The sequence below is a fragment of the Solea solea genome, chromosome 1 (assembly GCF_958295425.1).
Source record: "Solea solea chromosome 1, fSolSol10.1, whole genome shotgun sequence".
NCBI classification, from domain to species: domain Eukaryota; kingdom Metazoa; phylum Chordata; class Actinopteri; order Pleuronectiformes; family Soleidae; genus Solea; species Solea solea.
This window is the reverse complement of record NC_081134.1, coordinates 16,610,089-16,636,113: the sequence shown is the minus strand read 5'-3', so window position 1 is coordinate 16,636,113 and position 26,025 is coordinate 16,610,089. Positions and strand designations below refer to the sequence as shown.

Genomic DNA, 26,025 nt, shown 5'->3' with positions numbered 1-26,025 from the left:
CACAGAGCAAGACTGAACATAGGAGCTCAGATTCGCGGCTGAGACACAAATAGGCTGCTGCTGTTGTTGCGGGCCAGTGCACCTGCAGTTTCAAAACATTGAAATATGCCAATTCTGATATGTTCATGTACTCAAAACAGACGGAGCAACATAATGAAGACAAGTTTGCTTACCATTTTTATATGATACGCCATGTTTGTAGTCGAGTGGTGATATATGATAAACTGTTGCTGGCAAACTTTGCATTTGACTTTTTTATCGCCATCTATTTTTTTTTTTTAAATGCTGCCACACTGCCGATGTCTTTGACATTGATGTTAGAGGAGGACTGACTGTTGCCTAAAATTAAATGCTCAAAATTAAATAAAACCACCAGACGTTCTTTAATCTTTCTGTGTTGTGTGGGTTGGGCTAATCCAAAATACTGAAAACAAGGGGGGTGTTCTCTGAAGACGCGCTGTTACCTGTGGAACAGGGGTGCTCTGAAAACACCCCCATTAGCACTTGGAACATTCCTCCAGATGAAATCAAATTAACCATAGACTGTATGAAATTACCAGAACCAGAACATATCAACTCATAAATCGACCAGTAGACCGGGACTTTACAGCCCTACAAGTATTTGATGAAAATATCTTGGGGCTTTGACTTGATCGCTCAAAATGTGTCACTCGCTCATCTGATCAACAAATAAACACAAGACTAAGCTAATCTCAAAATCGTATTTCAGTTTTAAAAAACTGTGGCTCTCAAAGTGCAGGAGGAGGAGTCATCTAAAGTTTTCATTTTCACATTTAATTTGTACTTTTAATGTGAATTAAATTAAATTTCAATTAACTTGAGGGTTTTCTGTCACGTGGAGTCGTCATGCATCGGTTTTCTGGCTTGTGCCGTTGGTTGTTTAGTTAACCAAAACAACAAACGGTACAAACAGTAATGAAGTAGTTATCCACTTTAAATGACAGATGCTTTCCTAGGGAGTTGGGAGTGAGCTAAACTACAGCTAAAAGACACTAAATGTTGGAATTACATCAGCAATGAATCAATCTTCAGGAAATCTGCAAATCCAGTTTGCTTCTGATTCAACGATGTTTGGAGAACTGAAAGATTGAGGGTGAATCTGCAAGTGTCCATGGATCATTTTACCGCGGCTGTGTTAAAGTCACAGATGTGATCTTATTGAGGCCGTTGCACAGTAGCACGAGTGTGAAGCGTGACACGGTGTGTTTGTCTTGTCTTTTCTTCAGGTGGCCTCAGAGTCTGAGCACTGCATCATCAAACGTGAACATGAGAAATGCATGGAGAGGATCGTGCTGCACATCCCCAACGATGACGTCGATTTAGGTAAGAAGAGGATGTATGGTTACACACGTGTGTTCTCACATTATGTAGTGTCATTGTTTTTTCAAAGTGAAAACCAGTAATTGGGGCTGAACAATTAATCAAAATTAATTGTTCAAAATATAATTTTAGACTAATTATTGTCTTGATCTACACACTGAAGAGAACACCATTGTTCCTCACAGATCTGCACAAATATTACACAGTAATCATTTTAAATAGGATTTTTTTCGACTGAAAATTAGAATAATGATTTGAAAATGTCCATTCCCTCTGATATCGCGAATCACATCGCAATTCCTATCAAAATAATTGCAATTAGATATTTATTCAAAACCGTTCAGCCCTAGTAGTATTGTTATTTAGTAGTGTTGGGACTTGATTAAAAAAAAAAAGGATCTGATTAATTAGGGCCTTTGTTTATTGCATATCAATATTTTTAGCAACATTTTTAAATTCAAACAGATTTTTGTAAATGACTGAATAAATGGATAGACATATGCATTATGTTTAACAACAAAATCATGTTTATTGGTTTAGTTTTTGTCAACTAGTGTCTAGAAAACATCTGTGTCATCTTCTACCACTGAAAGTGTTCTATAGTCCACTGCAATTCATTTCCACAGTGAGTTTGTTCGCTTGTCAGTTGTGGATTTGCTCGTCTTGGCTCTGAATCACGTCATCTGCTCTGAGTGTCCGTCGACCGTTAGCGTTAGCTCTGGCGTCTGTGCACCGGAGCTGCCACCGAGTAGTCTTTCTCTCACCACTGCTGGAAGCGCGGTGTAAGAGCCCTCACTCAGCTCTCATCCCACTTCTTGGCAAATTGTTTTTAAACAAGTCAGGCATTACTTAGCTTAAGAAGAGTGGGTTTTGCAATTTCCATACATTTTAAGTGTACTTTTATTCAACTGTGTTGGTTTAAACATTTTTATACCGTTTTACTGCTTCTTGTGAAACACTTTGAAACACTTTGTTTAGCACTTTAAAACATTGTTAAGAAAAGTGCTATATAGTCTATTGTTATATTGTTATTATTATTTTTATTATTATATTATTATCATTATCATTATTATTTTATTATCATTATTATTATTGTCATTGTTATTATTATTATCATAATAATAATAATAATTATTATTATTATTGTTATTGTTAGTATTAGTATTATTATTATTATTATGACATTTTCTCAGTTGATGCCACCACCTGCCATGGCGCGCCTGCTGGGACTGAATTGTTTTCTTCTCTGTTTGCTCAGATTGATGTATTGCAGCGTTCCTGGAATCAATTAAAAACAGGCTTCTTTCGTTTTAATACTCAGCAGCCTGGTATTCTTCAGCTTATCCAGTCAGTTATGAAAAGGTCACAGGGAGACATGTAAGGATGACATGTTCATATTACAACAACAACACCACCTTGCCGGGCTGATATGCAGAACAGACAGCCATCTACTGATAAGCCGCTGACAAACCAAATGTCTGCCTGTAATGTCACGCTGAGCTGCGTTCACATTTCTCCCACACGTCCCTCTATCAAAAAAAAAAACAAAGGAATCTTTGCCATGTGATTTCTGGAAGCAATTATTTTCTTGGCTATGGCTTGTGGCTTTCATTAGCAACTGCTACAGGCCTCCTGCTGCTCAAAAGTTGTGCAGCAGACTGCATCTCCCAGACTGCACTGTGACTCACGACTTCGCTGAAAGGGAAGAAGCTATTTGAAAAAGGGAAAAACATGAAGCATAAGAGGGGGGCACCGTCGAGCGCCTTTGCCAATTCAAAACCCACGCATTTGTCATTTTCCCGTCCATCGCCCCCGCATTGTTTACAGAGCAGATGTTTAAAATTAGGTGTGGTCGCCAGAAAGTGACTGATGTGTGATTGCACAACGGAGAGGACCACCACTGAGGTCAGTGGTGCAATAGCTGTTATTTCTGCATAAAAAAGACAAATATAAGATTTCACAAATAGTCCATACTTTGCCATAATTGTGATAATATCGCACGGGGGTGTCTCTGGCAATTCCCACACACACAGATAATCAATATTTACATATTTCTTCTGCAGAAATGCATTCTCTTACCAGACAATCTGGTAATAAAATAGTGTTATGTTATTTGTTTTCATTTGGGAGTTGAAGATTGTTCACTTAGTGCACATTTGCACGTCTGTTCTAAGTTTAAAAAAACCTGTACCTAATTCAAGTTCAGTATTGCCACACTTAGTGCTTCACTTTGAATATGAAATTGCCCTCTAAGGTTAAAAAAAAAACAACCAAAACAACAATTTATAGTGTTACGTTGGTATCAATGATAGCCAATAGTGGGCTTGGCTGATGAAAGAAAAACCGAGTAAAACCCTTGCTTCTGGTGCAGTGCCCTTTTCTCTGCCTATCTCTGAATTATAGTGAAAGTGAATCTGGAAAATGTCCTAAATTTAAACCATGTGTTTTTTTTCTTTAAACAGAAGCATCAGTGTGTGAGATAACCTGTTTAAAAGCTGTTAGTTCAGCTCATTTTTCATCCTAAAGGTCGGGCCTTGAAGTTTCCCTGCAGACTACATGTGATCTTTGAATATGTTTGTTGTTGCTTTTACAGAGTCTGATGCTCTATAGTGGCTTTGATTGAGTGTGTCATTGGTTTTCAGATGAAATTTGAATTGTAGCTGCTTATAGCTGCAAGTGTTGGTCCTCCACATCTGACTTCCACTCCCAACTTAACAATAAAGGATCCAGCCAGTGTTTCTGCTGACAGCAAATCCTTAAAAAAAAAAGAGAGAGATAAGAGGGTTTGCCTGATTTGCAGAAATCCAACATGGAGCTTGAGGAAAAAAAGCAATGTAAGAGAAAAATGAGGACAGGGAAGTGGTAATTAAGAGGCGGTTTAGACATTTTGTCCTTGTTCTGATTCATCAACTTTCATTCCTCGAATCATATTTCATGATTTACTAGTTATATTTTTAATTACAGATTAATCTGTTGCCCAGTATGGAAATTGCTACATAATTATAATTATTCACGAGCTCCATTTGGAAAGTGCAGAATGAATTGTTGTTTACAGAATGACCTGCAGTTTTGTACCAATCCAGATATAAACCATCTTCATCGGACACTTCTCCCGCTGTGATTGAAAATAATTTGATTAAATTGGCACCTGAATGACAGTTTCACCTAAATTAAAAGGGACAATAAATTCTCATTTAAAGCAACTATTCAGTTAGTCAATCAGTCGACTGATAGCAAACAACCTTTTAGGCGAAACACAAAACACGTGATTGGAGTTCTATGTTTCTTGTCTGAGACATGCATATATTATCTATACTGCTTACTCTTTAAGAGTCCCTAACCACTGGTGATTTTAGACTGTCCATTGAACCTTTAGCCAATCTGTATGTGTTTGGTTTGAGGAAGGAAACTGGAAGATCATACAATCTCCACACAGACTCAAACCAAGAACCAGCTTTCATGTGATGATTTGCCAATTTCTTCACTTATTATTGTCTCCACCATTTAACATGTTGTCTGAAAGTCATTGTGACATTCACTATTTCACTATTCTTGTGATATTTAATGATCAGGCTATTAAAATGGAAAATAAAATATATTCAGAACATTCGTTTGTGATGACGATTATAATCATTAACTCCACATTTCTTTAATTGCACTGCTTGTTTCTTGTTTATTCCATTTTTACAAAATAATAAAATCAACCTGTGTCCGCTGGGAACGGCTCCAGTGACCTGTGACCCTAATGTGGACGATGAAGCAATAGAAGATTAATGAACAAATTAATTAATTATTTTCTCTTTTTGGCTTGGTTATTATGTAAGATATCACCTCTCTGTTTTTGGAGTCGTTACACTATGCTGAATATGTGCATTTGTATGAGCGTAATTCAGTGTCTTTGCAGCCCAGTGGCGGTTCAGTACGCTGAATGTGGCCCTGTGTGAGATGAGCAGTGATGCAGACAGAGCGATTTATTAAGTCAGTTACCTCTGTAGCTCAGTGCAGCTCATTTGGCTCCGATTTGCCCTTTAAAAGGTAATTGGCTTTGTGTCCGGCTCACCAGACAGAACCAAAACAGATTAAAGAGCCAAGCAGAAAAGAGAAAGACCTGAAAACACACACACACAAGCACACACACATGTCCATGTTCAGATACACAAACACACACACACACACACACAAACACTCAAAATGCACAAAACGCAGTGAATCAGATTTGTATACCTGCCACTGCAGCACTATAAAACCACCCGAGCATAAACAACGTGGTAAAACTAGAGAGATGGTGAGAGGAAGAGGGGAGGTGCTGAGGATAAAGGACATGCAATCAGAAAGAAAGGAAAAATCAAAGCTGTGATCAGCAATGGAAAATAACGGCGGTGAGAGCTGTAGTGACCATGAGTCAGCTAATGATGGAGGCAGATGAACGGAGAGAGATCAAAACAAAAATAAAACAAAGACATCAAGGTGGGTTAAGTGAAATATGCTTTCTGCCTCTTTTGTGATAGCAGGTGGTTGGATTGTACCAGACTTAACTGATGTAATCAAACCTCCATTACTATCAGTTCTGCTGTGATTTGTTATTGTTTGAAAAAAGCTCAGAAATGCTCCCTCACTGTCTCAAACTACACTTCATGCTTAAATTGCTATTTTCTTTGTGATCAGTTCTTTTAATTGAGTAAAGTGCCTTTAAGTACCTTTTGAAAATGCTATATAGATAAATGTATTAGTAGGTGGATTTTCTTCAGTTTAAAGTTTCTTTTTGTTCAGTGTCCGAAAGAAATACTTTTTAGGGATGGCACGATGCCACTTTTTTTGTGTCCGATACCGATTATCTCAAACTCGATACGGATTATATGTCACTTTCAAACCATGAAAGTTGTAAACGACTGTAAATTCTCCAACTGTGTCACAAATATTCTTCTTCCATAAAGCAGAAATAAACAGCCCACAACATGACTCAGCTAATATGCTGTTGCTGACTTTTATTTACATTTTTTACAGTCTGTGCATAAAGCATGAGATACAGTATATAGTTTTTGGATTGTATCAGATTTATATCTCATCCAGTAATTTCGACCAGTATCAGACCGATGAGTATCGCATCGGCTCATATCGGCTAATATTTTTTGGCAGTTTTAATGATACACATATTCACTTTTTAACCCTTAGAACACAGCTGCTTTTTCCCATTACTATGTTTAAACATACAGTATATACAGAATGTCCATAATAGAGTTTCTTATATTCTTTTTTCCAGCACAACCTCGGCAATCTGATGAAAGATTTCTATAATTTTCACCAACTATATAAACAGACCTGAGCATAAATGTGTACTCAAAATGTTTAAAATCAGATTTGTGAAATCCGTCACAGTTCAAAGTTCAATTGGCTCGTTTTTATGAACAAAATGAAAAGAAAATCGGTCTAATTTGTGTGACTTCTGCACAATTATTGCTAAGTTATATCACGACTAAAAATGCGATATAAAATGAATCATAAATCTGACTCAATAGCACGTGAGAAGATGGAAAAAAACATATATTTTAAAGACTGAATATGTGACCTATAAACACACACCCCCAGAATGTCCATATAAGGAGTTGTGTATTATTCCCATGGCAAATTACCATGGGTTGATGCACATTTTTCATAAACCAGCTGCTTTGTCAATAACTTCTTGAAGATGGTGGCAAACCCCCCTACAGTACCAGGTTCCAAGGGTTTATACTGAACTTCATAGGCAGCAGTTTTAATTGAAATAGATTTGGTATTTATTTTAATGTTTAATTAATGTTCATTTCAACTGAATTGTAAATAGTAAGTAAATAGTGAACTCTTTTGGTCAGGTCTCGATCATAAAAGAGATTTCCATCTTAAGAGACACAAGAGTGAAGAATTAGTGCACGTACTTTAAACAAGTTCAAGCAAACGTGTATATAATAAAATAAGACAATGTAAAAAGGCTGACAGTGCAGATTCACTCATTACTTTATAATGTACTGAGTCTCCCCTCAGGAATATGAAGCTTCACAGCAAGTTCCACTTCATCCACCCACATCTGTGCTCCTGTGGTTCCCCCATCACTTCTGTTGTTGCAGCGTTTTCTGCTGCAGCAGACGAGGATTTAGTCGTTTAAAAACAATGAGACTGAGTTTTTTTTTTTTTTAGAGACCATAAAGAGAGAACACTGGAAGTACTTTAAAAATGTGTTGACTGGATAGAAACAGGATCATTTCCCTTCATAACTGCTGCTTTTGTGAATATAATGTAGTTTGCCTTATAAAGTGCTGATGCTCGTGTTTTGAGAGAAGTGATCACAAAGAAACTACACCCCCACTTCCTGTTAATTTGAGCTCAACGATAAAGAGCAGGATGGGAATTAAAGCAGCTTTTATGTTAGAAGTAGTTTGGTTCGTGTGGGTGTCATGTAAATATTAGTTATCGTTGTAAATGAAATGCTATTATCGCTGATTCAATTACAGCGAATTCAATTTATTTCACTTCTTCTTTTTGATTTAATTAGTGTCGGTATTGTTTCCTCTCGGTCGTAAACGCTAAAGCGGCACACCGTGTGAGGGCTTCACGCTGAATTCATACGTTTCTCTTTCTCAGTGTGTCCATGGATGTGGGACAACCTGACCTGCTGGCAGGCGGCCAGCATTGGGGAGGTGGTGGTGGTCAACTGTCCAGAGCTCTTCCATGACTTCATGAGTCCTGAGGATGGTGAGTGAAATAAAAAAACGTGTGGCTCACCCTGTTGCCAGTTCTCTCCAGGTTTTCTGGTTTCCTCCCACATGTCCAAAAAACATGCAGAGGTTAATTGGACACTCCTTTCGCCCTATATCAGCTGGGATTGGCACCAGCAGCCCTGCAACCCTCATGTAGAGGATAAAGCGGTAGATAATTAATGGATGGATGGATTTCAGTGCAGTTGAGGACTGTTTTTGTTTGTCTGTGCCGTGCAGAGATGGGCAGGGTCAGTCGTAACTGCACGGAGGAGGGCTGGTCCGAACCCTTCCCTCACTACGTGGACGTCTGCTTCTCCTATGACAACACCACCAAACCCGTACGTCATCTTTAACCTCACGTACATACTGTACGTGCATGTCCATATTAACAATCATGCCAGACTCATTTTAAACGCTATGTGCTCTTTCTACAACCTTTAGGACATGTATTACGCGTCAGTCAAGGCCCTGTACACTGTTGGCTACAGCACGTCTCTGGTGTCTCTGACCACAGCCATGGCCATTCTCTGCAGATTCAGGTGAGTGTTCATATGTGGCTTGGAAGTGGTTTGATTTAAGCTTGTTTTATATATAGTTTTTGACCATTTGAATGACTGAGGAGCGGAAAGAGAACTTGCCTTGTGACGAAAGAGTTTCTGGTTGGAGTCAAGTTGAGGGCTGGGCAAGGTACCTCGTCTCCTTTGCTCAATGTTAATTGGACACTCTAAATCAGCGGTATCAAACTCAAAAGACCATGGGGCCAATGTGCATCTAGTCTGGTCAAGAGGGGGCCGGACTAAAGTGGGTGGAGCAGGTGAGCAATATAAGATATTAGATATTCATGATGATATTTTGACAGAATTTCAAAGTAAAAGTACATATTTTAACATGGAATGGTGTATACTTCACAATAAAAAAACATATTTATGATGCACAAATACAGAAATAAATCAGTTTGTAATTAATGGCGTGGATAACTGTAATTAAACAGCCTAAATATATGTCAAGTGTAATACATTTAATAATGTGATAATTACAGGCAAATGTCTTATTGTTACAATTGTAAAAAAACACTACCAAACATATTTAGTATTATAGAGTATTCTATTACCTTGCTGCCTCAGCCACACACACGCTGTGTTTAAGGGAAGAAGAGGTTGTGGACCATGTGGGCCACATATAATCTATTGGGGTGCTGCATGTGGCTGCGGGAGACCCGGTGTAAAAATCTCAGCTAAAACAAATGTGCATATCATCCTCTGTGGAGACTCCTAGAGAGGGAGAAGCCTAAAGACAATTTTGCTGTCAATATGTTGTGTATTTGCACAATTATAAGGCATCAAATGTCTTATCAAAATGGTTTCTATACACACTTTTAGTTGGATTGATTGTTGATTTTGTTTCGTCTGCTGAAATCATTCTAGTTACCCAGAGACTATTCATTTCTGGACAGTTTTATAATATTCCATCACATTATTTATTTTTTCTGTGTCTCTGTGAACATTGTGGACACATAAGTGTATCATATTGACCGGTTGCCATTTTAATTAAATGTTATTCAGGAACAGACGAGAGGTTTGAAAAGTAGAGATTGTGATTGATTGAGATCGTCAATGACAGAAATAAGCAGGCATGGTGTGTCGAGTGCAAGAATGACTTCTTCAGTTTAATCAAAGAAATGTTATTGGCAGACTAATTCAGGAAGGGGAAAATAAGTTTCATTTCGGGGGTGAAAACACTCACACATCAGGGCAGAAAAACTGAAGTATTTAAAAGTGTTCCTTTATATCTTAAAGAATGACTATCTTTATTTAAGCTTAATTCTTGTCTTTAAACGTAAAAGTACAGTCTTTAAACGCATATGTCCAGACATACAGTATTGGATCTATGCTTCGAGACGGTGAAATTCTAGGTGAACTCATAATTACAATCCTGTGACTCACTTTGTCCCACTTTCATTTTTAAACTCTGCCTCAGTTCGTGGTGTAAAAACAAGATAAGATTCGATATTCCTCTAATTTAGTTTGTCTTTTTCTTCACTGCAGGAAACTTCACTGCACACGAAACTTCATCCACATGAATCTTTTTGTGTCCTTCATGCTGAGAGCCATCTCGGTCTTCATCAAGGACGGAGTGCTGTACGCTCAGGAAGACAGCGACCACTGCTTCGAGCACACAGTCAGTACATGCGCGCTACACGGTTATTTAAAGGCTCTGTGATTCATGCGCTAAATGCGGTCGATGGTTGTCATCAAAAGAGAAGGTTTGAATGCACTGAATGTCTTCTTTATTCCCCAAGGCTGATTATTCCAGAAGCGCATAATTACAAAAATGATGCCAGTGTTATTCTAAAGTATCCTTACTCAGACAAAATAATTGCTGGCAGGTTCAGGTGATGTTTGTGGAGTAAAAAATGTTTTGCAGATTATTGGCTAATTGCTTCCAGAGATGGTTATTAAATGTTTTTCTTGTTTTTTGTCCAGACGCAACAACTGCATGTAGACAGCGTAGAGTCTGAGAGTCAGGCCTGTGCTGTGTGCGCTTTGAGCTTCGCACAGTGATGTGTTTGAACCTTTCGAAGGGACTTTAATCAAATGCAAATTTTACATAACGTAAACACGCAATTAGATGCCTAATACAGTCCCCGATGACAATCGCGGAGCACGCTCTCTGCCACTGTCTGCTTACAACACACTGCTCACTGTTGTTAAGCAGGCATGATAAATAAACCTAATTAGGTACGCTAATAGCTTCAGCAAGGCCAGTGGAAATCTTCTACTGGATGGCCATTAACATATCAATGGATACTTTGCCCTTTTTTTATTTCCTCTGCTTTACCTCTGTCGCCATGGCAATCAAGGGTCCTTGTACTACATAGGTAGAAAGTGCCGGAAATCAGATCAGTGCTGTATTAAATTGACCCCACTCCAAGCAGGGACTCGATTTATTACCATGAACTCATCTGATATGAAGGAGTTTTTTTTTTCTTTGCTGTGAAATTTCAGAGACAAACTGTTGTTTATATTCAATCATCAAATGATTTAAAATGTGACGGAAGGAAAACTGCAGTGTCAGCTCTAGTGTTGCAGCTGCAGTGACGACAGTCTTTGTTTACACTGATTTACTGGATTAAGGACGTTCGTCAGTCTGACATTAATTGCCCTGAGCATGTAAAATAAAGGCAGACCATTAAATGGGGATTTTACAGTGGGAACCTCAGCAAACTGCTCACACATGCTGCAGAGGGTAAAATGTGTGTAAGAAGGACAAACATCTAATGGTGAGACTAACTTTCCCAAACATGCTACTTTGTCTATTGCATTGTAAGCTAAATACAAAATTCAAAAATGCAGAACACACACTCGCACTGCTTCATGCTGTTGTAGAAACTAAATTACATATAATTCTTCATATACATATAAATAAATGCACATAAAAGAAAATAAATACACTTATACAAGGATACTTAATGGTAGTATAGTCAATCAGTAAACCCTTCCAGACCTTGACCTTTAACATTTACTGTTAAAGATGATGTAAAAATGAAAACTTGCACTTTCACGGGAGGTTATATGCTGTACAATGTGTTGTTTGGGACGAGTGAGATGCTGTTTTTACACTGAAAATCCCTGAAAGTGTGTCACAGAGAGCAAGGAGAGAGACGCTGCTGCGCTTTGGACAGAATCAGGTTGCAGTAAGGTGTTTTTTCTGGCTCAAACTTCACATTATAGACACAGGCTTGTTCTCTTTAAAAACATAAGGCACAAATACAATATAGGTGAGGCAAATTCCTAAAATGTCAAGCTATTCTCATCTTTATTGATTCATTACTGATTGATTAATTACTTTTCTTATTTTCTTATATTCTCGTCAATGACCTCAGTGCAGAGGTGTCAAACTTTCAATCCTCTAAAAGGTCAAAAATCTAGACGCGAGTTCCTCGGCCGTGACGTTGTTGTCTCCCTCTGTGCTTCTCTGTGCAGGTGGCTTGTAAAGCAGTGATGGTTTTCTTCCATTACTGCGTCATGTCCAACTACTTCTGGCTGTTCATTGAAGGACTGTATCTGTTCACCCTGCTGGTGGAGACTTTCTTTCCTGAGAGACGATACTTCTACTGGTACACGATTGTAGGATGGGGTGAGTGGCTGCGTCGCACTATTGGGGGAGTTTAAAGGAATACTTCACTGATTTGCATTTAGCTTTGTATTACTAGAATATGGGTAGTATTTTTGAATAATTCTGCTTCCCAACCTCAGTTTCCCCTGAATTGAGAAATATCTTCATTATTTTCTTTGTTACGTGGCCACCAGTGACACTTGTTCCTGTTAGCGTAGCTGTTAGCAAAGATGGCGGACACTGTTTACATTCTGGGAATGAGGTCCCCTATGGATGGGTCTCAAACTAGCGTTGCAGTTTCAAGCCTTGGACCAAGTGTCACTGGTAACAAAAACAAAAGAATGAAGGTATTTCTCGACTCAGCGGAAACTGAGGTTGAGAAGCACAATTTTTCAAAAATACTACCCCTATTCTGGCAATACAAAGCTAAATGCAAATTGGTGAAGTATTCCTTTAAACTTCCCTCCATTCCTCGCTAATGTTTATTTTTAACCATCGATATTGAGTTATCTACTTCCTGTCTTTGACCAAATTAGATTTTAAGACCCGATGGCTAGATAAGGAGGAAGAGAGAGCAAGAGAAAATGCAGCGGCATATGTCATTCAAGATTTTCATCCCCTTAAGACTATGTTAATGTGAGATAAGGACAAATCGTGTCCCATTGTGAGCTCCCTGCAAATCTTTATTGACCAATATATTAACCCAAGAGAAGAATACAGTATGAGTTGAAGAACATATTTTAGCACATGTTGCCATTTTTTAAAAGCATAATACGACTAATGAGGACTGCTGCTTTAATAATTGAATTCATGATGTGTTGTCACTTGTGTTTATCACAGGAACTCCCACCATCTGTGTGACTGTCTGGGCAGTTCTGAGGCTCCATTTCCATGACACTGGGTACGTCTACGTCCCAAATCTTCCTTGCCGTGTGCTGTATTGTTAAGAAATCTATAATAAATACTGGAGGTAAATTTCCTAAGTGCTTTAATGGAGTACAGTTATCGAGCGAGCAAAGGTGTTGTGTCGGACTCTGGATAATTGTGATCGGCATGTCTCGCCGCTTATCTGACTTTTTACCAATCGGTCAATCAATGGTCTCGATAGTGTCGTACTTTACAATTAAAGATAACACATGGCACAAACATAACATAATGCAAACGGACATGAACGACGTAAAAAATCATCGAGCTTTAACATAATAGTACATTTATTTTTACTTCTTCAGCTGCTGTCGGGGAATAAAAACATTAAATGTGACTTTTGAACATATAAGAGCGGATGTATTTTAGACATGCAGCAAACTGTGAAGTCATAATCTTCTTTAGGAAGGAAAAGTGTAGGAGAATAAATCTACGTTGTTGTTGTTGTTGCTGACCCCCTCCCCTCCACTTTCTTCTCTCATTTAATCGTATTCTCCATTTTAAATGCTCCACTCCCCTCTGACCCTTCCTTCCCTTACTCTGCAAATGGCCACGTGATTGATGTACTGCAGGGCGCCATGTGCTGCCAAGTGTAGAGAGAAAGTGAAGTTGAGCATACTGGGTGATTATTGATGGGCTCGTTCCCCCACACACCCACACTTCTCTTCCTGCAGATGCTGGGATACCAATGAGAACACTGCCCTCTGGTGGGTCATCAAAGGACCTGTCGTGGCCTCTATAATGGTATGAGACAGATGTTGATGTTGATTTTGGCTCATGTTTAGCTGTCATGTCACCTGTATAGAATTCATTTATTTAGTTTTCCCTCCTTAGATCAATTTCGTCCTCTTCATTGGAATTATTATCATCCTGGTGCAGAAGCTGCAGTCGCCTGATATCGGAGGGAATGAATCGAGCATTTACCTGTAAGTTACAGTGAAGTCAATACTGTGTGTGTGTGTGTGTGTGTTGTATGTGTGTATACTGGTATTGAAAGAATGTTTACAATAGAAATCAATAAAATAACTGTGGGTTCAGTTTACTGTGAGCAACAATCTCTGAAGGAATATTACTCACCATCTGGTGATATTCTTTATTTTTCTAATCGTCAAACAAATCTCATTAAAAGACCAAAACCAACAATGTCTTTATTTTATGACATTATTTTATAATGCCTGTGCCTTCTTGTGCGTTCAAGTTGCAAATATTGGTAAGACATCACCTGTGTCCTACTGTGAATGCTCACTAGAACGCCAAATGTCAAAGTACATAGTTAAGTGTTTGTAATATTTAGTAGTGCAGCTGTTTTGGGGAAATTAGTATATGAGAGTATTTTCAGTGTATTTGTTGTAATGAACAGTTTTGGGGGGACTTGATTGAGAGATACAGTAATCACTCACATAGTCTGGGTCACAGATGGTGTAGAGGAGGCCCAGCCAAACGCTGGAAGCCACTGAGATGTTGCACTTGAATAACTAGTGAAGTGAAGCACTGATAATAAACCGTGTAGGATTAATCAGAGTCCAAGAGCAACTCACAAAGCCTCTTAGTGTCTTAGAGTTTCTATAACATGCATACGTGTAACTTCGTACACATCAACCCCGCAGCATCAGAGGTTAAAAAGGTATTTTTTTAAACATCTGACTAGACAAGAAAGGTTCCTACCTTTACCACAATGTACAAGACCAACACCATATACAGTATAAAGGGTTTAGGGTTGCCAAATAATCTCTTACTTAAGTTTTATGTATAGGGGTTTGCTATCTATTCCTGGACAATACTTTCATCAATACCATTTTTTTAATTAAATCTAGTGCAGTCAGTTATTAACAGCATTAACACAAACCCATTTTAACCGCGTAAATTTTTTTATTGCGAGATTAACGTTCTTTTTGGCCTAGCAAATTATCTAGCTAGCCCGGAAACAAAACAACGGCGAGTGGATGGCGAGCCCTGTACGCTTCTCAGTCTCCAAGCAGGCTCTCCGTATCCAACGCAGCCTGGATAATTTTTCAAATTTTTCAAATTTAGAATAGATAAAAATGTATGATTAATTTATATTAACTATGACATTAATGTGATTAATCGCGATTAAATATTTTAATCGTCTGACAGCACTAATTAAATCAGTTTCATCACACAAAATGACACATTATGGTGAACGTCTTTAGTTTTCCTCCTCTTGCAGTCGAGCACAGTTTTGGTAACTTTCTACTCTCATATTTAGATCTTATCAACATACTCTTCCACCTTCTCAAAGCCCAACACAGCTCTTCTCCTTTGCGGAACGATCTGTGGTCAAGCAGGTCCAGTAACTTAGAAGCAACTCAGTATGACAGTGAGATCTCAGTCACACAAGTCTGCTGATGTGATTCCTTAGGTTCCTTTTTGACACTATTTTAAGAACAACCACCACAACCCGTCACTGGAAAACGTCCCCAACATTGGCAAACCTTTTGATTTGTTTTCACAAGAGGTAAAAGCCAGCTGTGAAAAGATCAATTCTTTTTCATTTATAATGGTACACACTGATAAATCTGCTTGGGCACTGAAAATGAAAACAGCAAAGATTCTCTGATGTCAGTGGCTGCATGAAGAACTAAGTTTCTGTAACATCAGATAACTAATAATCAAGCGAAGCACTTTGCGGTAAAAAATAACTAATAAACTAATTAATAATTAATGTTAAAAGTCAGACATGTCTCACCTCACGGGTTTGACTCAAGTTTATGATTTGACACTGAAAACAAAACAAGGCTTTGGAGATTTAGCTGGCAGTTGAGGTTCAAGATGCAAAGTCACTCTTGTCAGGATTTATAGTATGACAAAAACCATTTTTATAAAGCATATTGTTGGTTTTGGGATTTTTTGTCAATAAGAAGAAAAGTGAATAACAGCAAACTTTGACACCCTGGACTATTTCCATGTTTATGTTCATTGGAACCTTGGACATTGTCTATAAATGACACGAAAGAGCTATTTTCAAACATGCAGTAATGAATGAACAGGAGAAATAACAGCCATGTTGTCAATTTTATTATCTTTAGTAACTTTCATGTCATGAAACAGAGTCATTTGTAGGCCAGTACCTGTTGTCAGGAAGCTTGAGCCTCATTATGGAGTTGTAGTGTATCCAGACATCACTGCTGCTCCGCTCCCACAGGAGAGTGTTTTTTAAAGGCCCTGCGGATAATGTGATTCTCATCTGTTGCTTGGATGTGCGAGTGCGTGACCGACTGTGAAGGTGTGTGTGTGAGACAGTGTGCGTCTGTGTCCCTAAAGACACTGTCTTTGTTGTACTGTTGTGTTGTCTTTGTGCTGTGTAGCAGCTGTGCTCAGAAATGCTTCAGTGAGCCCACACAGGCTGTTCAGCATTCGTGCAGGATGTCAGAGTTATCCACCATCACGCTGTAAGTGTGTCTGTGTGTGTTCTTGGACGTGTGTCTGTCTGTGTTGACCACACTTGTTAATAATGTGTGTGTGTGTGTGTGTTTCCCTTCAGGAGTATTTTTTAATGTCTGGACAGATGCATTCTCTCTCTCTCTCTCTCTCTCTCTCTCCCTCTTGAACATAACTCTTTCCCTCACTCATAATCCTTACAAACCTTAACCTTATCGTATATTTGGAATTGAACCAAAATCTCCACTAATGTTCACATTAATAGGACTAACTGTCTTTTGTCGTCAGTGGGTGTTTTTATGTTGGCAGGACTAAACAGAAATTTAAGGAGAGAATTGATGAACAAAAATGAGCTTTAAAGGTCTAGTGCCATGGTCATGAAATGATTTGCTTACCTTCACAAAAACAATTAAATGTAATACTTAATTCACTTAATTAATACTTAATACTTTATTTTGAAAAAATATGAACTTCATAGAGACTCTGCTAGAAATGGACAGTCAACCACGTCTTTTTGGTCCTTTGTGCTTTGTCATGATGGACTAGAAAATGGCCTTCATCAAACTGTTGCGAAACAAAGTTGCAAGCATAGCATTGTCCAAAATATCTTGGTATGGTGAAGCATTAAGATTGTCCCTAAAAAAAAATAAAAAAAAAAGATTGTCCCTGAAAGCCTGATTGAAACACCTGAATTCTATATTTTTATCCATATAGTGTGTATTTGGTTTGCTAAAAAATAAAACTCAAACACTGCTGTTGTCATGGATAGTTCAGTTCAGAGAGTAGCCATCCATCTTCTACCACTTTATCCTCCACATTAGGGTCGCGGGTGGCATTCAGTGACTAAATGTCCATAAAAAAATTATAATTTTCCAAATTTATATGATACACAATAATTATTAACAGTACAAAATGCAAAAATATAGTTTAAGTGCATTGTTGTGACATTATATTCTCTGAATCACACATTTGTATCTTAAAAGAGCCTTTGTAACAAGTTAGTGATTAAAGACAACGTAGATCATCACCAGGAGACTATTTTTTAGCTTCAGGCAGCTCACAAATGTCGTTTTTTGTTTGTTGACTGAAGGATTTTAAGACATTAGCAAGAGTCAGTGGCAATTTTTTTTTTCTTTTGTGTGTTTTGGCACACAAGTTCCCGCCCCCTGACTTTGACTTGTGAAAGTTTGTGGCCCTTGAAGGTGTTTGGAAAAACTCCCTAAATAAACATGGCTCATTGAAAGTGCTTTGAATTTTGTGCAAGAAAGGAGTTAAGTGGATATTTAGGTAAATGTCTCTCTTGTTTGTTACGACAAGAGCTGCAGCTAACAATTATTCTCATAATCGATGAATCTGTCGATTATTTTCTCGATTAGTAATAGGTCGAGTAATAGGTTTTTTTTTGGTCCAAAATGTTGATCAGTAAAACCTGAAAATGATGATGTTCTCAAATGTCTTGTATTGTCCACAAACCAAAACGATTGACTTTTAATGATTTCTTTGTTGCATGGAGCCAAGAAACGAAGAAAATATTCACATTTAAGAAGCTAAAACAATCATAAATCTTGTTTTAATCATGAAAAAAGCTTCAAACCGATTAATCGAGTATCAAAATAGTTGACGATTAATTTAGTAGTCCATTAATAATCGATGAATCGAGTAACTGTTTCAGCTACAGTTACGACGCCACCTACTGTTTCTGTAGAGATATGTCGGCACAAGAAGGCTTATTCTAAGGCTATGAAAACCAATCAGTTTTTATTTTAAAGCAATTATACAACGGTTTGCCAATAAACCCTATTAGATATTATGCACTGGACCTTTATCAGCTGCTCAAATTCCACATTAACAAAACTGCACATGTCAATAATCCTGCATAGTATAGCATATACTGTACTTTACTCCATTTGTGAGTGCGACAGTCCTGCCTTCCTCACATCCACACGCGACCCTTTTTGGTCCCATGTGTTTTGTGTACAGTTGTGTCATTCATCTGCAGTTCTTCACTATTTGTCACGCTTTTCACTCTTGTTTCATTCCTTAAATGTCTGTGACCATCACTGAATTGCACTGTCCAAAAACACTGGGTCGCACATTTGTGTCTTTTAATTGTAAAGTATCATCTGTTGTGTGTTCTTTGTACATTTTCTGTCTATAATGTGTGACTATACATGTGTACATTGTAAAAACTATGACTATACTGTTTTTGGTGGGGGTTTTTTAGGGGTAATTTATATATTAATGTGATCAAATCTCATTAAAAGATTCAAACCAAACATAGGCGAATGGTTACTCTCTATTGCACTGAAACATAGATAAACTGTTCAAGTGTTTTTTTTTATATATTAAATTTTTCAGGTGTGGATTTGGCAATTGAGTCAGTATTTATAATAGGACAGTGCTTATATTTTTATATCATAATGAATGAGCATATTAGCTTGGAGTTCATTTATTTATTTTTGGACGAAGAGCACAGACAAATCTGATATATCAGACTCTGGCTCCACTGATTCTTTTCATGAGATTTTTGTGACATTAAGAACAAAGCAATAAATGAAAATAATGTTTAAACAAAACTGTAAAGGTGTAAATTCAAACATATTTAAAATACTCTTGTGCCAGTTGTGCTAGTCTAAACTCTGTGTTCAGAGGACACAAAAGGTCACATCAGTAGGCAGAAACTGTGTCGTGGTTTTACATCAGTGCGTCTGTTCTTGCATCACATCCTCACGACCAGAAAAAGTCGCTCTGATTTATGTTTGACTCTCACCTGCGTCATGTGTCACCTGTATGTGTGCACGCAGGCGTCTGGCTCGCTCCACCCTCCTGCTCATCCCTCTGTTTGGCATTCACTACACTGTGTTCGCCTTCTCACCTGAAGACGTCAGCAAGAGGGAGAGGCTGGTTTTTGAACTGGGACTGGGATCCTTCCAGGTATTCACGCACATATCATGAATAAAAGAATCCTCTGACGATCCAGGATGCAATGAGTCGCGATATTTAGTCATTTAAATGACAATTAAACGTCACAATCTACAGCCATGCAGCAATATAAATACATAAGCAATTGTCCTTAGTTTTCACTGGAATCAATGAATAGATCGACATTTTGTCTCGGCAATAAAGTAACAATAATTTTTATAATCTGACAAAAGTTTACTTTATTTAGTTATATATACATATGTATATATATATACATATGTATATATATATGTATATATAATCATGTTTATGCATTATGCAAATACACTTTGAGGTTTATGTTTCAAACACTTATTCAAATAGCTTTGAGTGTTTTATGTCAGATTTGTGAGCGTATATTGTTTTCCACTCCGAAAAAAAATTGGAAACATTTATTGATTCATTTGGAAGTTTTTATTGTTTTATTTACTGTCCCTTTTTGTCGTATATCAACGCAGCTCGGTATTGACACATTTGTTGCAGCAACAAATGATTAATCTCTCAGCATTTCCCTGCTGCCGCAATTTAATATGCAAATAGTGACTTTTATCTGTAGCTATGAATTATCTCTGTCATATTTTAAACAGAAGGGCGTATCTTCAGCTAATTTGACTCTTGTTTTTGTCCGTTCTCCTCTCAGGGTTTTGTAGTAGCCGTCCTCTACTGCTTCCTTAATGGAGAGGTAAGATTTTGTCCCTGTTAATGAACTCGCTCATTCACTTTGTCATGTCGTATTTATATTAAACATTAAACAGCTATAAGACGTCTGTAAACATGTGTTTTGTTTTGGTTGCAGAAAACTATTTACATTAACTTGTCATGTTGTGCCGTCAGGATAAATACTCACATTTGATATTCACATTCATATCTCTGTGTTGACTCACATCCCAAACAGAAATGTGTAACTCTTCATCAGAGTGTTTACGGCCTGCAGCTTCAGTTTTATAATATATTATTTATGGCCCGGGATGAAGTCAAACAGAAAATCGGCCTCAATCATGTGTCACCCCCCCCCCCTTTAGGTCAGTATTTAAAGTTGCACTTTGAACCCAGAGTCCTGGGTTCAAAACCCACCTGTGACAGACATCTCATATTATGTTATTTCACCCCTGCATGTCTTAGATTTGCTTACATTGCCTTTAAAAATGACAATTGTGACAATGAAAATGAAATTATTATAAAACAGTGCATTTGTTTGAACATTTTACAGTTAAAAAAAGGTCTGAAGGGACTGTTGACGCCAGATATCTTCACATCTTCACCTCTGGTTTACAGAAAGAGTTCAACTGAAGTATATAAGCAAGGACAGCAGAGAAGTGGATTATTTGGGCAATTATTTGGGTACCGATCACTGATCAAGGGTTTTTGCCAAGCATGACACTAACCATCACATAAATATATTATATATATTATATAATTATGGTGATATTTCACACAGTTTCAAAATAAAAGTGTTTGTTTTCGTATGAAATGAAAAATAGTTGAATCTATTCAAAAGAAGATAGAGAGAAATAACGTTATAGCTTGATTTTAAGTGACGGGCCGCATGAAATTGATTAGGCTGTTGCAAGTTTTAGACCTCTGTCTTAACATGACATTTAATCTAAAAACTTTCTTTGTTCTAAAAGTTATGTTATTTGACCTCATCTGGCACTGGACTTGGACACAGTTTAATTTGGGCCCCCTCTGTAAGTGATTTTGATGCTTCTGCCCTGCAGTATGGAACCTCCTCACAAGCATTTTAAGACCATTACTAGGTTCATACACTAGATGGCAGTGATGCTGCAGTTAGACATTAGTTCAGGAAACATTCTCACACTCAACTTCAGTTCATCTCGTGTGATTTACATGCTGACTTTTCCCTGAAGCCTTGCTCATGTTAATCCAAGCAAACATCAGCAGAAGATATTATCTGAACACAAATATGTCATCCTACAAAACATTATACAGAAGCAAATAATGGTCCCGCTCCTCTTCAAACTTTTGTAGAGTAGAAAAAGTCACAATTCCTGTTAGAGGCACATTGACACCAATTGGACTTAATGATGATTTCAGTCCAAAATGTTCCCTGCACTAATCTGTAATCTGCCTCATTGCTTCCATCTTGTGTAATAGTAGTGTAATATCTTAACAGAAAATGACTGGTAGAAGTTGAAGTACATTTTTTGAAAGGTAAAGGTCTTAAAGTATATGACATTTACTGAATGTATCGAAATTCATTTTCCTGATATAAAATGTAATTAAGGTTTAGAAGTAAAAGTAAAAAGTGAGGACTTAGAATTGAGCGACGATGGCTCAGTGGTACAGCGGTCATCTTTTAACTGGAAGGTTGTGGTTAGATTACACGATGCCGACGTGTCCTTGGGCAAGACATTTAATCACACGTTGCTACAGACGATTTGCCAACTCTTCTTCTTCTTCTGCTTTTTATTTGGTAGTAACGAGGAACAAAAAGTATTGGAGTAAAAGTATACAATTCATTTTCGGAAATGTAGTAAAAGTGAATGAAGAGTAAAAGTTGCTTGTTTTTGTACAGATATGTGAAGGTTCAGTCAAAGCACTGATCAGTAGGTAGATTCTTCCCAAAAATGAAAGGGAACATCACACAGGAAGTTGCTAACAGAAGGACAAACTTACCGATAAACCCACGCAGAGGTGATAATCAGTGTTCCCTGCCAAAGTACAGTGGACTGTACCTTTTCATGGAGCCGGCACAGCTGAAAGTACATTAAAAATGACCTTGTGAAGTTTCTCCCTGAAGGTGCAGTCCGAGATCAAGAGGAAATGGCGCAGCTGGACAGTCAACCGATACTTTGCTGTGGACCTGAAGCAGCAGAGGCATCCTTCGTTGGCCAGCAGTGGAGTGAACGGCGGGACTCAGCTGTCCATCCTCAGCAAGAGCAGCTCCCAGATACGCGTGTCCAGCCCGCTGGCAGAGAACGCCAACATCAGCCTCCCAACCTGAGCGTCTGATTGGCTGCAGTCAACTTCAAGGTGCCGTTCCACTAATCCTGACCAACCGAAACAGACCAAAGTGACCCCTCACCTTGTATAGTTCGTAGTTGGGCATTTAAGTAATGAAGTATTACCAAGAGTATTTTCTAAAGATTCATGCTGGCTTTGGATTTACACTGCAGTATTTTGTTGTTGTGTTTGCCTCTATGTTGAAAGAAAAAAAAAAAAAAACTCAAATTCTAATCAGATATTCGTAATAATCATTTTCTGCCAGTGTACAAGTACGGTAGACGTAACCCTCTTTATTTATTGATTGATAAATAATATTAATGTAGATTTTGTGCCAAGAAAAACACTACAAGTTGTGGAAAAAAGTAGGGGGGTCACATTTGGCTGTTGGTGTAAAATAAATGTGATTCAAAGTGCCATACATGTTTGCCAGACTGGATCTGATCTCATCACAGTCCAAAGTGAAATATCAACCAAATGTTAGCCTTGCTTGTACAAAATGCTCACAGTCTTAAATGTCTCATCTTCAATTTGAACATTTTTCTACAATCAGCCATAAGTACAAAGTATGTCAAAAGAGATGTTTCAGAAAAAAAAAGAAAAGAATTATGATAATAATAACAAAACAGCAACAGCAACTCATGGACTTTGTAAATAGCTCCTTTTTTTCGTGTCGAGATCAAAGTTTCTTTCTTCTACATAACACGGTATCGTGATGTCCTTTTCAAACAAAGGGAACTGGAGCCCAAATCTGTAGATTTCATCACATATCCCAAAGACCCAGAGTATCCTGCCAACTCTCCTCCTTACTACTTGTTTATATTAGATAATAATTTAATTATATATATATAAAAATACACCTGCAGTCTGTATGTAAAGGAACAAGGTGCCAAATTAAATTGTGTTGAAATCAGTGTTTTTCAACCTTGAAGACACAGGATAAATGAAATTCTATTTTATTCCTGTGAAACAGTAGATACTTTCACTTCTTCAGGCTCCTAAAAATATTTAAATGAATCGAGTTAATAAGGTTAAATCATTATTTCCTTGAGTTTTCACCTCACGTGGAAAGTGAGTCGTCTTTGTACTGTTTTTCAGGATAACGATACGTTTTCAGTGTGTTTAAAACAAAGTGAAATTCACAGGAAAACTACATATTTTTTTCATAACTATGAACATAAACACTTCACGGTGCCATTACGTGGATCCCGTTATCCATAGCTTCTCATAACGCCATGAATTATATTATATGTGCAGTACTTTATTGTAGGCAGTGGAAATCAAACCCTCATCATGCTATTAAAGATGACGTTGTGCCATATTAAACCGCACCTCTATTTTTAATTTTGAGACAAACCGTCTCCGACTCACATTCCAAAGTGCCTAGTTAGTCACAAATAGCTATCACTTTTATTTATAGCAAATTAAAAGTGTCGGTTTAATCGTATTCATTTCCTGAATGTACACAGCAGACGCATTTTTATTGAGGATGCATTAGAGGAAAAAAAACAATAATAATAATAATAATAATTTGCTCCATTTATCATTTGTTTTATACATGATATGAAATCCTGCTGAGTTTTACTTTATTTTCCCATAAAATGTTTCAATAAATCTACAGGTCCGTCTCTATAAACAGTTTCTAACTCAGAGGCAATGAAGTTCATGCTGTAACAGACAACAAAAAATGCTTTAATGTGACAGCTCTTGACAATCGCTGTGACGACTAGTTTTTTTGGGTTTGTTTGTTTTCTTTTACAAGCTAACAAACAATAACTGCACATGTGTGGAAATTATGAAATATGGTGAAATAGAAGTTCATGTGTGCAGGAGGGTTGTTTTTTTTTCCCCCGCCACCAAGAATGTAGTCACTTTAAACAATGCATTGGTGATATTGTAAAACATATAAGGATGTATATTTATTTTCCATAAGACAGTATTATCTGAGATGATTTAAATGTACAGTACACGTGTTTTTCACTGTGTAATATTTGTGTGGCTCGTGCAATGTCATTGCCATTCACTTTCCCTTCGCGAAAGTGCTATAAGTGTAGTGCCATAAGTGGTGACAGTGGGAGATTTGTGCCACGTGCTCTCATTTCTGACTTCATGGAAATATCACACTGAACAGAAATCACTGTCCAAAGCTGAATAGGATGTAATGAAAGGGAAACACATGTATTATTGAAACAAAAAAAGCAAAAACTGAACATACACACGAGTGGGAGGAAGCAGCTGTTGTAATGTGCGCTCTCAGCTGCGTCTGGACGGAACACTTTGCTGCTGCTTACGTCTTGTATCACCAGCCGTCACTCTGAGTCTAAATCGACTCAGATGGAAACGACCATGTCTCAAAGCTGTTACTGTCTGTGAAAAAAAAGAAGAAGAGTACAGAGTACAACCCTGTATATGACCATGTCTGTGCTGTGCTTTTGCTAACCACAAGGTGTCGGCACAGCGTTAGGATTTCATTTGGTTTCAGTAGCAGCACTGGTTTGCCATTTGTGTGTGTCTTTTGTGTGTCTATTTGTGTGTGATATTTCTCCACACCAATTAAGGTCAAATGTGTTATGACAGAGATATGACAGTTTCAGAGGAAATTGAAATGTTTCTTGAGAAATGTGTTGAATTTTTTCAACTGTGTTGCGCACAATTTAACAGTACAACTGTAAGCTTTGTGGGTTTTGCATTATGCTTTTACATGAGTGTCAAACAAGCCATTGACATGTTTTCCTTTTAGCAATTTTTTGGCATTTATGGAAATGATGCTTATTCACATCCTTTGTCTGACGTATGTGAGAGTCTGACTCTGTCGTCTGGTTTCCTCAATATGTGCATTACTTAAATCATAATACAGCTACTAGCTGTTCCTCCATTGATAGTACATATTTAAACAGCTATACTGGGAAGTGAAGTGAACAAGCATATTTCCCAAACTGCTTTAACGTTTGTTTCTAAATGTGACTAGTTGCTGTGGGGCGTATCTCTGTGTATAGATGCACTTTTGCCTGTTGAGCCAGTTTATTTATTCCATATTGAGTTCGAGTAAAGGTTTTGATGGCAAAATGAATTTTTGAATGTACCGTTGTTGCTCAGCTGCTCTTAAATGTCGCCTGCTATGACTTTGCCATGGTGTACAAATGATGTCCTTTCTTGACCATATATAATTCACCGTGTTTGTATATTTTTGGCACACGGGCACCTCTTGATGAAGACCTGTAATGTTTGTGACTGTGTTTTTGTAGATATTTATGTACCAGTTGTACCAGAGTGTGTGTGTGAGTGTGTGTGAGTGTGTTCAATGGTTGGAGAGATTGTTTTCTGTGCACACGTGTACGTCATGATCAGTATTCGAGAGGATATACGTAAGTAGGCTAACTTGAATTCCAAGAAAAATTTTTTGTTGCACCTGTGGCAGTGTGTCATGTGTTAAGATGGTGTCTAACATTCATGTCTCAATTTGTGTATATTTGAAAACAAAATAAATCTATCTGTGGTAAGTTGTACTTGATGAGGAGTGTGATTCATTTTGCAGTTTCAAATATTTTTATTGAGTTATCCAATGATAAATTTTGACCTATACAATCAA

General features: G+C 37.7%; 1 protein-coding gene across 4 annotated transcripts in view; it reads left to right on the top strand.

The window, feature by feature from the left end:
- The window catches only part of adcyap1r1a (adenylate cyclase activating polypeptide 1a (pituitary) receptor type I), a 32,621-nt gene extending 6,679 nt beyond the window's left edge, over positions 1–25,942 (top strand). The window contains exons 3-15 of one of the 4 annotated variants that reach the window (XM_058626373.1): positions 1,248–1,344; positions 7,957–8,067; positions 8,310–8,410; positions 8,514–8,611; positions 10,118–10,250; positions 12,056–12,209; positions 13,029–13,089; positions 13,787–13,856; positions 13,947–14,038; positions 16,439–16,522; positions 19,316–19,445; positions 20,113–20,154; positions 22,221–25,942. In XM_058626373.1, the coding sequence (XP_058482356.1) occupies positions 1,248–1,344; positions 7,957–8,067; positions 8,310–8,410; positions 8,514–8,611; positions 10,118–10,250; positions 12,056–12,209; positions 13,029–13,089; positions 13,787–13,856; positions 13,947–14,038; positions 16,439–16,522; positions 19,316–19,445; positions 20,113–20,154; positions 22,221–22,445 (1,398 nt within the window). In that variant the 3' untranslated portion in view covers positions 22,446–25,942. The remainder of the gene's footprint in view (positions 1–1,247; positions 1,345–7,956; positions 8,068–8,309; positions 8,411–8,513; positions 8,612–10,117; positions 10,251–12,055; positions 12,210–13,028; positions 13,090–13,786; positions 13,857–13,946; positions 14,039–16,438; positions 16,523–19,315; positions 19,446–20,112; positions 20,155–22,220) is intronic. The other 3 variants (XM_058626374.1, XM_058626375.1, XM_058626376.1) reach the window with 3 other exon arrangements.
- The last annotated feature ends 83 nt before the right edge of the window (positions 25,943–26,025 follow it).